Source organism: Caloenas nicobarica, chromosome 10 (genome assembly GCF_036013445.1).
Source record: "Caloenas nicobarica isolate bCalNic1 chromosome 10, bCalNic1.hap1, whole genome shotgun sequence".
Classification (NCBI taxonomy): domain Eukaryota; kingdom Metazoa; phylum Chordata; class Aves; order Columbiformes; family Columbidae; genus Caloenas; species Caloenas nicobarica.
The window spans coordinates 6,142,566-6,156,299 of NC_088254.1; the positions used below are offsets into that span (position 1 = coordinate 6,142,566).

A 13,734-nucleotide genomic window follows, 5' to 3' on the forward strand; every position below is an offset into this window, starting at 1 on the left:
GGACCAAAGGTAGAAACTGCATTGTGTGAGACTAGTGTTATCTTGATTTTAGAGCTTCATTAATGGGTGTTTAATAATGTGTTTTAGAGGTGCATGTGACAGGTTAAAGGAAACTTTAAGGAGGGTGGTATGTTTGTAAATTTTTACTTCAACAATAATGCTTTCATTTCAGTTTCTGCTGTCCTTTTATGGTGTACTGCGTTTTGACTAGTTTGAGAAATGAGAATCTCTTGAGCAGGAAGTAATTCATGTCACAAGAAAGCAATTGAACATGAACTTGGGAAACTGAAACTTTTGATCTAGGTCATTAAAGTTTTTTAAACTTTCAGTTATAGGTTAAAACAATTGATGCTTTCAGTTCAGTTAGCGTGATTCATGTGTGGTGTGTGGTTTGTTTGTTGTTGTTGTTATTGTAACAAAATTGTGGTGTAAATTAGGCCTGTTTGAACAGAAGCCAAGCTAAGAACCAATGACAGGTAACTGTATGGTGGAGGAAAAACTTATTATTGAAGTTTTTGTCTGAAATGAGACTTGTTTCATGGGCAGTATAATGGTTTCTAAGATGCATCGCTAGGATAACTGTAATGCTGCAAGTCATTTGCCTTGGAAAAGTTACTGAAAATTAAATAATGCTTAGAACACTTGGAAAAAGAAAGTTTGGTTGTCATCTCTTTGCTTATTTAGTTTTCCAGTTACAGGACTCTCTACTGCCTTGTTCCTGTTTTGCTTGTTTGAGATGTACATTTGCAGTTTCCTTCAAACAGCAATCTGGCAATGGATTTCCAGTGAAGAAAGAAGCCTTGCTTTATTTCTTGTCTTTCATTTGCCAGAAACTGTATGAGGGCTAAGACAGCTTCAGTGAATGAATTCTGCAGCCATGACTTCATACTGGGCCAAAGGGATGTTCACCTTGGTTATATACTAGGTTGTGTGGTATTGTAAAGCAGTAGTGTTTCAGGCATTATTCTTTGCACCAGTAGCAATGGGATGAAGGGGTAACATAACAATAAATCAACCTAACCGGCACTACTTGGGGAATTCTCATTCTGGAACTTCATATAATTAAGAGTGCACCTGTGACAGTCATCTTATTTTGTTTTAAAAGAAACTTACCACAACCAGCATTTCTGAGGCTTTTGAAAAAAACCCCAAAAGCTCACATATAAAAATCATACCTCAGTATAACTTCATTTTATGCTATTAAAAACACAAAGGATGACTGGGGGAGGGGAAGATATTTTTTTTTTTTAATACCCCCTGCATTCCCCCCCCCAATTTAGTTGTGCCAACATTTGAGATGACTACTAAGCAGCAATAACCATTACTGAGAACTCTGTGTGCCTTTCAGTATCTGCTTTACAAACTCTGTTTCTACATCATACAAAGGATGCATTTTATTTGATTAGTAGAGGTTGTGGAACACCATAACAGCCTTTTTTATGGTTAAAGATATCAAAAAGCCAAATATGCCTTCTGTGTAAAAGTGAGAAACCAAAACCATTTCTAATGCATGACTACATGGCTAAATACTTACATAGAAAGTTTAGATTTTTTTTTTTCCTGGAGACCTCAGTGAATTAATTTCTTGTAACAAACCACAAGGAAGTACAGTGCACTTGCAACTTCAGCAAGAATCTGGGTTTGCATTTCTAACTGTACAATTGCAAAGAAAGCAGAAAGTAAGGCTAGTTGATTAAAGCCGCTATTCTTTGCAAACAACAGGACAAAGGTGATCAGCTTCTTATATAAATAACTAGAATTAGATTTAGTAATGTTTTGCAGTTTTAAACTTTCAGCCTTCTGAAGGAAAAGCAACAGGAACATTCAAATTGGATTTTTTTTTTTTTTTTTTTTTAACCGTAGGTATTATCTCAGTCACTGCAGCATGATCCTTACGGGTCCCTTCCAACTTGAGATATTCTAGGATTCTGTGGTCATATCTCAGTGGTAGCTGTTTGTGTTTCTGGTGTTTTACTAGAATACTCTATTCAGGAGGACTTGTGTAACTCTTGCATGAGCAGATCATTTGCTTTTGCATGGTACAGAAGTCTCAGGGCTTAAGTTGCTTGGCTGCACCATAAACTTCTAAGAAATTCAGCTCTTTCTGTAGGATTTTAAGAGCACACAATAACTGGTGAAAAACTAGGCTATATATTGAATAGAAAGCTGCCAGGGTCCATGAATTCTCAGCTATATTTACTTTTCTGATTAGTACTCACTGTAATGTGTTTAGAATCTTGATTCAGTACTTGCATTTATTTAAGAGGGTCTTAGCATAAACAGTCCTGGGGATATTTTCTTTAGACATATTGTTTAAATATTAAGCAAAATGGTTGTCACCATGTGGTTAGCATAGTGTGATGGGGAAGTGATAGTAAGTCCTGCTGACACAAGCTGGAAGACATTATTTTCTGTTTTCTAAGCTATTAAAATCTATCAGTATCAAAACTTATATATGGGAACTAAACCTTGCAGCTCTTGTCTTTTGCTGGTTATATGTAAAATGAAAATCGCATAATTTGCCTATGTAGATAATCTTTGAAAATAGGTATTCTGAAGTGACCCTGGCTGTGAGATACTGTAATAGCAATACTAATGTCATATGAGTTTTGTAAACTTAACATAAAATCAGCAGCTGATTTCTGTGTTATAAACAAAATGCGTTTTTTTGGTTACTTGCTGCCATGTGGACCAAGGCACTCATTTACAAGATTCCTTGTATGGGTTGGAGAGTCTGATTTACAAGGACGTCAAGCCTGGTGGGTATGCGTGGTTACATTTTGCACATGCATGATGGGTATGCAGCTTACATTTTTAAAAACAACCCCAGCAAAGCAGCCCAACATAGAAGTCAGAAAACAGTACTTGTCTGGTAAGCATCCACCTATTTGAGGTTCTAGAAATAAGATTTTTAATGACCGTGGAATCAATTGGAAACTTGCAATGACCAGTACTGTCTTGACTGGACGGCTGTTCAAGAAGATTAAGAGACCATTTAGAAAGATTTCTATCAGCTATTATGAGCTCAGGAATGTTATAAAATACTGAGAACATTCTACTGTAGTTTTAAAACACTGTCTTTAGTTGTTTTCAGAATAGAGGGTAATTACCCTTACTTAAAGTGCCTGGGCTTAAGATACTGGAAGTTCAGGCTGTCTTGAAACTGTGGGCAGGCAAAATGACCCCTAGCAGATTGAAGGCACTTAGCATGCTTTCCCCTGCTTCTGTTTATTTGCGCTGCTCTCAAGTTATGCAAGGAAACAGTTTCCTTTGAAATTGGGAGGAACTGTTATTGTGTTTTACCTATGGTGTTTTTATCTTCTTGAACCAGATTTTCAGAAATTTATTCTTAGCCAAAATTACTTAGTGGGCTTATATCTGAGCGCAGATTTAGAATGAGCTTAAAGCCATACATTTAGTTTCTCCATAGTAATGGATGCAGGTAATCAAGAGACAGATCATGTTGCCTTAGTTATGTCATACATGGGAGTGAACTACAAATTTAATAGTAAGTGAAAAAAGCTGCCTGGTAAAAAATACCATTTATAAAGGATTACTTGTATTGTTAAAAGGATCTATCCAAAAGAAAACGTTGTTTGTATTTGGCAGCTTTTCCTTTTGTAATTTGTAGGGTGATCACCTTACCTGCAAGACAGGTTAAAATCTTGGCAGATGCTTTTTCCTCCTTTGTTTGAACAAGCATGAAAAGTTGTTCCCCAAAGTTAAATACAATTTTGCACTTGCTTCCTTCTCATGCTACAACATCTTAAAGTTAAACACAGGCATCCTTATTGTTCTTTCCCCCATATGGCCAGAGAGGGGAAAGAAACAGAGCAACTTACTGAACAGGTTTTCTTGAGAAATGTGGAAAAAATTGAGCATTAATTTAGTTCATGAAATGGTTGTGAATGTGTGGGTCATAATTAGTGTGTAAATAATAGAATTTAATTTCATATAAAGCTTTTAAAGAGTCATTATTTTTGTATGCCTTTTTTACAGTTACTGGTATCATTCTTTCAGATCACTTTCATCCCATACTGCTGATTAGCATGAGAATCATATTGACAAGTGCTCTTTGGGTTTCTGTGTACATCTCAGATATCTTAACTGGGAAGTTCTGTCCTCATATGGTAGAAGTCTCTTCTGGATTTAAACTTCCATGTTTTTTTTCCCAATGTGTATGTAATCAACTGTTCAGTTAAAACTTATGCCTTTGCCTGAGGTCATTAAATAAAACCCAAACACCTGGATTACAGAAAAACTGATTCACTGCTGTTTCTAATAAGCAGTCATGGCTCTGTTTTGAGCTCTCTTTTGTATATAAGTCATCTGGAATTATGCAATGCACTCATTAAGAAGTCTGGGTGTGTATTTGCTGAGAAGCCTGGTGATTATTTGTAATTCCTTTAACTCTTGAGATTTTACAGAAGGAATATATGAAAGTTGAATTCATTACCTTGACCTTAAAATTGGCAGGACGATTGATCCAGTAGAAATTTGGATACTTAATCTGAAGTTTTTACTGGCTGCCTAGTTTACTTGGGCTTTGAACTTGAATGACTTTTTCCTAAAATAAAAAAAAAAAAGGCAAATGTTCAGTTGCCTCTGTGAAAGTGAATCTAGGTGTACATAAATTATGAAAAATAAGGCTCCATGGTATGAGAAGTAGCTGATTGCTTCCTTAACAGATCTGAACTTCTTTAAAAGCTTTTAATGAGACCTTACTAAGGCATTCTGCTTTAAGGCAAACTAAACTTTCTTCCATCTCTTCTTATGCTTTCTTATATTTCTGCTTTACTAACTTGATTTTTATCCTTTCCCCAAAAAATTGCTTGCACTGAAAAAGGACGTAAGCGTAAAAAGTATAAAAAGCATTTTAAAAGACCCTTTAAAGGTCGTGATCGCTCAAAAGGTGGGTAAAAGTTATGGCTTTTAACTTATTTTTGAAGGCTTTTTTTTTCTTTGTTTGGATTAGTTTTTCTTAATTTTGGATATACATACACTGATAACTATTCTCTCCTGTTTGAAAGAGAGGATGTAAATTGGAGAGAGGTCTGTTTTGCCGCGTATCCTTTCTCTGGATCCGATAAGATGGAAGAGAGTCCTTGTTTCTCTCTCCTGGGATAGCTGTGCCTATTTCTTCAACTTGAGCTCTGTGTAGCATTTCCAACAAAAATGTATGCGTTTGATAGGCTGATTAGTGGCACTTCCCTGTGACTGTTGGAAAAACTGATACTATCCTGATGATATTGCAGTAAACAGTCTTTTTCAGCCCTTTTCAACTTCTACTCTAAATAGCAAGTGTAGTGTTATGACAGTTATTTTGGCAGCAGTGAAATTTATGATTTTCCTCAAGTGGATAATCATTATTGTCCTTAAGTACCAAACCATGCAGGTCACCAGTATTAGCATGTGAGTCAGAATGGGTTGCCATATCCCATGTGTAGTTATTGTTATGTATTTGATCCTGGAGGACACTGCAGCATCAACTTGTAATTGGAGTGAAGACTTTGTGGGGGCCCTAGATAAGTGTTGTTAGTTAGCAAAGTGTCATTGCTGCTGGTAGTTGAGTCTGACTGGAAAAATGTTATTGGGTTGCCTGCTTGCACTTGAAGGTCATGAAGCTTCAATGAGCACTTTTGCTCTTTTTTTTTTTTTTTTAAATCAGTATTGTGTTGGTTTCTGTTGATAGGGAGTGGGAGTTGTGAAGAAATTATTAATAGGAGGAAGTGCGAGTTATATGTAATCAGTTTCTTCTGAGCTCCTGATTAATTACTTACTTAAAATCCAGTGCTGTCTTGACTACAATAGTGTTATATCACATTCAGTGATGAAATATTTTCATTTTCAGTGGACTCTTCTGAAGCTCTCTTAGGGCTTAAAAAAAGAAATCTTAAGTTTAATAACAAGATGTACAAAGTTATATCTCTGGTGTTCAGTGTGCTTTGTATATTTAAAAACTTACAGTTAAAGTAAGCTGAGAAATCAAAGTGGGAGTGCAACCCTAAGCTTAGGCAAAACCTGTAGTCCTTATTTCTGTCTGCTTGGATAACCATGACTGATCCTTCAACTTGAGCCATGTGTAGCATTTCCAACAAAAATGTACAAGTTTAAGTAGGCTGATCAGAGGCATTCACTGGGTTAGCCACTTTGTAAGGTGGATCATGAAGAAGAAAAGGTAGCCTATAAGAGTAGCTAGAGAACAAGCAGATTATCTAGCCGTATTTTGTGCAAAATGTTAAGACAGCTTGAGATAATATTTTTTAGAAATGGAATAGTTCACAGAATAATTGTTTTCACTTGTGGTCTGCCAGCTGCTTAACTTTCTTAGGCAGTGTTCGAAAGGTTTTAATGGTCTGGCCTCTTGTGCAAGTATCATCTTCATCTCGTTATTCAAGGGTATTTTGTGCTAAATTACACCATCTTACCTATTTGCTTGTTTAAACCCCTAGTTAGTTACTGAGGGGCTCTTAAGAGAGAACCTTTTACCTTAGGAGGAGTGGGGAGAAGTATATTAAACAAGAACCTGCTGTAAGCTAAACTATGTTGACGGAAACTTAGACAAAATTTTGTTACGGTTGTGTTGTGCACATAGCTAAAATCACATCTTCAGAATATGGATGTACAGAAAAGGAAAAAAATGCAAATATGGAACCTAAATAGGTGAAAACTTGAATGTTAAATATTTGTGTTATAGTAAACGCTTACCTTAGTATAGCTGTTGGTGTGCTTAAACTCAAGATGCAACTACTACATGGAATGCTGACTTTTTAAAAATTATTGTTTCAGACAAACCAAAGGAGGAGAAGAAAGACACTTTCTTAGAAAAGCTTGCAACTCAAGTTATAAAAAATGTGCAAGTCAAAATCACAGGCATTCATGTTAAATATGAAGATGATGTAAGTATCTGGAACGTATTATCTTCATTTAAAATTGGACTCCAGTGCAGTTATGATTGTGTAGTCCATAGAGAGAAACTTATCTGCCACCTTGAAGAAGTTGCTGTGGTTTCTTTTGCACCTCTTCAAGTAAAGGGATTCTTCTCTTTTGCCTTGTCCAGTGGTGCCTTGTTCACATGTTAGTGTGCGCAGTTGATGTACAGAATTTTTAAGCATCCTAGGTAAAGCCCATAATGGCAGAAGCTGGTAGGGTTACAGATGAGTTGAAAGGTGAATAGTTAAAACAATAAATGAGAATGTTGATAGGAAGCAAACAGGTATTAGTCTAGCCTGCTTCCAGCTTCTTTTAGGAAAATTATGAAGTAGTTTGTGATGGGATAATTGAATGTAAAAGAACAGCATTGAATATAGAGGATTTCTCAACCGTATTTTGAGAATATTTTCAGGGACGCTAAATTTAAAAATTCAGGAGGAATGGAAGTCATAAAATGATGTAGCTGACTGAGATGTGATACTCTGTTGTTCTTGGTTCTTTCCCATATGAAGATTTTAGAAGCCAAAAGGAAATTTTCAGCTTGAATTGAAGTCCCAAGTTTTTACACTAGAGCCGTATTAGTTTTGGCGTAACTTAGGGGGTTCCAAGAACGTTTGAGCTAGAATAATTAAGCAAAGGAAGATCGTCAAAACAGCTCAGGATTTTAATAGACTTTAATTAAATGACACATCTCTGATTGCAGCAAGAGAAATAAATAGCTCTCATTTCTCTCTTTTTGTAGATCACAAATCCACGGTGTCCTATTTCCTTGGGAATGACATTGGGCGAGCTTAGTTTACAGGTAATATGTGTGTGCATGCATGTTGTTATGTTTGTGATGTACTTGTCTTTGGAGTAGCAGAAAAGAGAAGTAATGTATTAATACAATATAATGGAAGTATGTATATTTTTTCATGCAAATAGTACTTTAAGTTTGTGCAAGCAGAAGGGAAGATGACTGAGGAACATCACACTTTAGGAGACAAGTGATTTATTCTTATGATCCAAGTGATCTTTAAAACTGAATATGTTTAGTTTCATAGGGCAGGTTATTTCCAGGCCTAATCAAGAAATTAGGGCAAACATTACATCATGATGATAAAGAATGTGTTACTTTGCCAGGCCTTTTGAGAAATGGGGAGAGAAAATTTCAGTTAGCCTCTGTTTTCCATGGATGTTGAGGATTTTATGGGTAGGATAAGGAGCTGAAAATCACACTGACAGATTTTGTATTGGATTTCGACTTGTGCTTATGCAGTCTAGAGAAACTGGCTTCTGTAATTGGGTAGTACTAAAATTATGCATCCTGGGCTTGAAAGATTAGGATAAAACTGCAAGTGTGTTAAATAAGATGCACAGGATAACTTTTATGGCTTCGAACTTTTAGACAACAAATGAGAACTGGACGCCTTCTATTCTGAATGAAGCTGCAAAGATGATATACAAGGTAATGTGTGTTGTGGTGGGTTTTTTTCCCTAAACAAGTAAAGGGAGGAAATGATCTTGGGGAGAAATAATCTGGGGTTCTAAATAAAAAGTGGAAAAATTGTGTTGCGAATTCTCCTGGGTTTGGTTGGGGTATGTTTTCTTTTTCTGTAGTATTTTGATTTTTTTAAAATTTTGCTGTGTGTTTAAACAGAAGTAGAGTCAAAATAACTGGCTTTACATAAGACATAACTTTCAGCTCCACGGCTTAAGTAATTTCCCTTAAATGCAAACACTGATCCCCTTATTAAATGCATTATACAGCAAGTCTGCATGGTAACTATGATTTCAAATGGTATGTCAAATTGCCATTTCCTGCCTTAGTTTATATGCTTAATGTGGTTTGCATTCAGGTAGCTAGGCAGTCTCTCTCTTCTCTCTGCCTCCCAACCCCATGCTGAAAGGAGTATGCAAAAATCTAAGAAATTATAGGAATCAAATCAGAAGGGTTTAATAGTCCTGGCTTCTTTATTAGGCCAAATGTTGGTTTTGTGCCCCTGTAATTCAGAGTCATATTTAACAGATGTACACGAACTGGTGTGGTTTAAGAACTCGCGTTTTAGCAATTCGATTTTCACTTTAAAAATAGTGTTATAAGATTAAATACATCTTAATGTTAATGGTGGATTTGCTGTCTAGTCTGATTTTGTTTGTTTTCTGCTTTCACAAATGGAAAGCTAAGTTCATGGAATGGGTTGAATACTGAGTATGGAATCTGTTGAATGTTTTCTTTCCTGCACAGCTTTTGTGCCTGGACAGCCTCAGTGCTTATTGGAACATACACAGCAAAATGTATTATCATGGCTCCCGTGAACAAATACTGGTAATGTAGAAGAAGATGGATTAAACACTACGATATTCTACAGCTGTTGTAGTATTCAAAACTACACCATGAGAATTTCCACCCCACTTGACATACTTATGGTCAACTGTATTCTGATACCAGGGTTGTATGTTGATCTACTGCATCATAGACAGTTAATATTTTTTGGTGAACTTCATATGTTATCAACCCCCATAGGTTTTAGGAACAATCAGAAACTGTGTCTGTAAAGTCATGTTCTATTGGCATATTCATCTGGACTTCATGCTGTTTACCCAGTACTTTTTACTAACTATTCGGGCTATGTGAGCTGTTATGCAGCTACTGTAATGAAAAAGGCAATGTTGAGATAATGAATGAGCATAGAATTGATTAAAAAAAAAATCAGACTATTAGATTTTTATCAGAACAGGAATTTATATAATGTTCTCCAAATTACCTAAACCGCATGGCTGAAATTAACCAATAGAGTGAAGCCAAATAGAAGAACAGGATATTGAAATAAATTTTTTTTTTGCTTTTTAACTAACCAAAAGCTTAGGTAGGTAGGTATCCGTTCTCAGACCTGAACAAGGTGCTACTGTAATAGTTCTTGAAGATAGCAACCCTTATTATGGGAAGTACCTTTGGCAAAACTTAGAGGAGCTTTAGTAGAATAAGCTATATGGATGGGTGGATGAGTATGATATGCTTGACAGACAGAAGAGGGTCACAGCTTCAAATGTGGATTGCGCAGTAGGGCTGAATCATAAAAACTTTTGAAAATGAGGTTAGGTCGAACATAATTAAGGTAGACCGTATGGAAAAAATTATGCTGGAAATATTTTTTTTTTTTTCCAGCTTGATGAAGCTGACTTGGTGTAGAGGCCGGAGAAGTAGATGACAGTGCTCCATTGCAGATGACAGGCAGCATGAGGGCAGTGAGGGTAAATTAAGACAGAATGAGAGGCAGATATCTTAAAATGATAATTACAGGGAAAGAATAAAATCAAGTTTGTGTGTGTGGGCTTCCTGAAGGCTATGTCTGGCTTATACTAATTAATTTTTTTTGTTGTTTTTGGTGTAAAAAAAGTGGTCTCTGTGCAAAATTTTTTGACCCATTATGTTTATAAAGGTTTTACAGGTGTTCTGTGTGTCCTTGTGATCAGCAGACAGGAAATAGGTTGAAATACAGATATTTTTGATCAGAAAGTCTACCTTTGAGAAAATACAAACCAGTTTTCAAATAAGGAACTGGGAAAAACATGACATTGAAGAAATTCATAGTTTCCTTGTAAAAACAGCTCTTAATATTGGTAGTCTTTATAAAATATAGTGGGAACAAGCACTTCATGTGCCTTCATATAATAGCTAGTATATATGTTTTCCAAAAAGCAGGCCTCCTGCTTTAATTGTTTGTGCCATTGCAAGTCTGAAACTAGACAAAATATTTGGGTGCGAATATAGCAGTCTCAATAAATTGCCAAAGACTTACAGCAGCAGACAGACCTCATTTTGAGTCAAGAATCTGTTCTACTGTGACATTTCTCAGGCCTCTCAGGCTGCTCTGTTATTTTCCTGACTTCTTTCTGTCTTTAATTCCTCTCATACCTGCAGAATACCAGGAGGCTCAAGTGGCCTCCTTATGTGCTAAAAATGAGGAAGAGTAGAATGTGAATTGGTACTCCTGGTACTTTCAAGGAGGTTAAAAACAAATGCTTGATCTGTTATGCTACATGTTTGAGCGTACATATGAGCTACATGTTTCTAAATTAACACAATAGTTGTTATTGCAAGATTTAGAGAAGTTGAACCAGCTTTCTAAAAACTACTAATATTCCAGTTGATATGAGCAACTTAGAATTCTTTTTAATCTGGTGTATTTAAACCCTTCTCTCTAAGATACTTGTGTTATATTAGTTTTCCCATTTAGGGGAAGGAGGCCCTTGTGTCACGGTTTAATGTTAAGGTTAACAAAACCAGGGCACATTGCAAAATACATGTGAACTTAAGTTGGTCTACTCAAAGTTTAGAGAACTGTAAACAAGTAATGCTCTTCAGCAGTTGCTAGACAGTATTGTATTCCTTTACAGGATCAGCTGAAAAGAGGAATTTCTTGTCGTGGTAGCCAGCCTCAAGACTACCAGTACAGTAAGTGAACTGGGAATGACTGGATATAAACTGTTCTGAGCATGTTATTAATACTATACAACAGCCTGGCCTAATTGTGCAGGCAAAGCCATACTGGCTTTATTTTACAAAAACCTAAACATAAAACATGTTAGAGCTTGTATGCTTTTTTGACTACTGCTGGGCTATCTTAATTTTGCTAGGAATTGCATCCTTATGCTGTGGGTCTTGAGTATACACATGATCAGTACAAAGTGGTTGATATATCAGGTAGTGGAAATAAGTACTTTAAGATTGCTTCCCATACTTTAATAGTGAACATAAAATTAATCTCAGTTTTTTTCTAAGTTTTTAGACCAGTATCAGCCTCTGCAAGACTGTATATCAACACATATGCAGAAGTAGAACTAAAAACTCCCAAGCTTGATTGTAACGTTGAAGTACAGAGAATCGTCATTGAATTCACTAAGCCACAGGTAAGTTGGCTTGATACCCCTTGTCACCTATTTAAGAGTTTGTGATGAACTGTGGGATTTTTGTTGTTGTTGTTGGAGAATATTGTTCTTTGGGAATTTCTTGCTTATGCACAAGTTGACTGTCCAAATTGTTTAGTAGTAACTGTGGGAAAAGTGTAGGATCGTTTTGCCTTTGTGTGACTGTCAGTTCCTGGTGCTAGATCTGGACACTCTGACCCTGTATTCTGTGGATCCTATGCTCAGTATCCCACCCTTCCAATAGCATTCCTTTCACATAGACAATGCAATCATTCTTACGAGTAACCCTTATTTTATAAAACTGTAAGACAACATTATAATTGCAGAGGTGGCAGGATACAAGCAAAGGTGGGAATGAGTGGAGTGCGCTGACGGAAGTATCAAGGAACTCATTTAGATAGCTCCCCAGCAATGTTGGTGTTTTTTATTTATTCAGTGATAATTTACAGTTAGTTTGCTAGATAGTTTTTTAGCTCTTATTAATGTCAGAGTGTAATGTGAGTTCAGAACAGTACCAATGAGGTTAACTAATGCAAAGACAGTTCTAAAATTGGGGAAACCATGTATTGACAAATGAAGAGAATATGATTGGTTTGAGAAAGCCTAAGACTTTGTGCTGAGCAGGCTAACAGAAATACAAATTGGTTTTGGTCTTCAAGGAAACTGAAAGTTCATGCGGTGATGTCCTTTGAGCGCAACGGGTATAGTTGGTCCCCTTTTGCATACTAATGAAAATGCATAGGCTTAAATTTCTGTATAGTTTGGGGAATACTGAAGACTGTGGTATGCGTATACTTCAAGCACTGCATACAACAAAATCTGAACCTCTGCTAAGAAACTTGGTTTTCTGTGTTTAGTACCTCAGCATGATAGACCTTCTGGAGTCCATAGATTACATGGTTCGCAACACACCGTACAGAAGATTTAGGCCAAATGTATCTGTCCATAAAAATGCCAGCCAGTGGTAAGCTGTGTACATTCATGCATTCTTTGGAACATGCGAGAGTCCTCTCCAGTCTCTTCATTCTCTTTTGTGGTTTAATGTAGTCTTAAAACTAGATCACATATATCACTATGGCTTTCACAAAACTTTGCTTAGCCAAGTAGAAAAGGCTTGCAGAAGAGAATATGTGAAAGGACTAAGTGATGAAGAGCTGCCTTGCAAAGCTAACCCAGGTCCCCAAAATCTCTGATCAAAATGCTGATGTTCTCTCTAGAGGTTAGAATTTAATTTTAGAAAAACTAAAGAAAAAAATAGCAAATAAGGGAATCATGTATGTCAACTGTTTGGGGTTTGGTGGGTTTTTTTGTGGTGTGGTGTTTTTTTTTTTTTTTCAGTTTTGAGCTTTTGTGCATTTGTCGTTTAGTGCATTTTAGTGCATCAATTAGTCGTTTTTGTGCATTTTTTTCTAAGTATTAACTGGTGCTGATTGTTGAAGTGCTTAAGCATATTTAGTGCTGTTACAGCCCAAATTTGCAAACATGCAGAAGTCAATAGAGAATTAAGATTTATAGTTCTTCAGGCATTAAATAAAAGCCCTCAGTCCATTTCTCAAAAGTGATGTTGAAAGTGTTAGCATTTTTATGAATGGAATTACTCAAATGACAAGTGGTAAACAAAGTGTTTGCATCTTAATAAACTCCCTCTTCAACTTCTAAATTGTAATGCACAAATGAAATGGAAATTGCTCACAAGTGCGTAATTATCGTAGGTGGAAATATGCAGGTAACAGTGTTCTTGAAGTTCTCATCAAAAGATATACCCGAATGTGGTCATGGAGTAACATAAAACAACATAGGCAGCTTCTGAAGAGTTACAAAAATTTGTACAAGAACAAGCTGACGCAGAGTAAACTGTCAGAAGACACACAGAGGCAAATTCAGGTATGC

The 13,734-nt window shown here is 36.2% G+C and overlaps 1 protein-coding gene across 3 annotated transcripts in view; it reads left to right on the forward strand.

The window, feature by feature from the left end:
• VPS13C (vacuolar protein sorting 13 homolog C) overlaps positions 1-13,734 on the forward strand; it is a 93,957-nt gene that overhangs the window by 7,704 nt on the left and 72,519 nt on the right. For 2 of the 3 annotated variants that reach the window (XM_065641993.1, XM_065641992.1), the window contains exons 6-14: positions 2,697-2,759; positions 6,790-6,899; positions 7,676-7,735; positions 8,321-8,380; positions 9,161-9,241; positions 11,314-11,371; positions 11,699-11,826; positions 12,702-12,808; positions 13,557-13,728. In XM_065641993.1, the coding sequence (XP_065498065.1) occupies positions 2,697-2,759; positions 6,790-6,899; positions 7,676-7,735; positions 8,321-8,380; positions 9,161-9,241; positions 11,314-11,371; positions 11,699-11,826; positions 12,702-12,808; positions 13,557-13,728 (839 nt within the window). The remainder of the gene's footprint in view (positions 1-2,696; positions 2,760-6,789; positions 6,900-7,675; positions 7,736-8,320; positions 8,381-9,160; positions 9,242-11,313; positions 11,372-11,698; positions 11,827-12,701; positions 12,809-13,556; positions 13,729-13,734) is intronic. The other variant, XM_065641994.1, reaches the window with a different exon arrangement.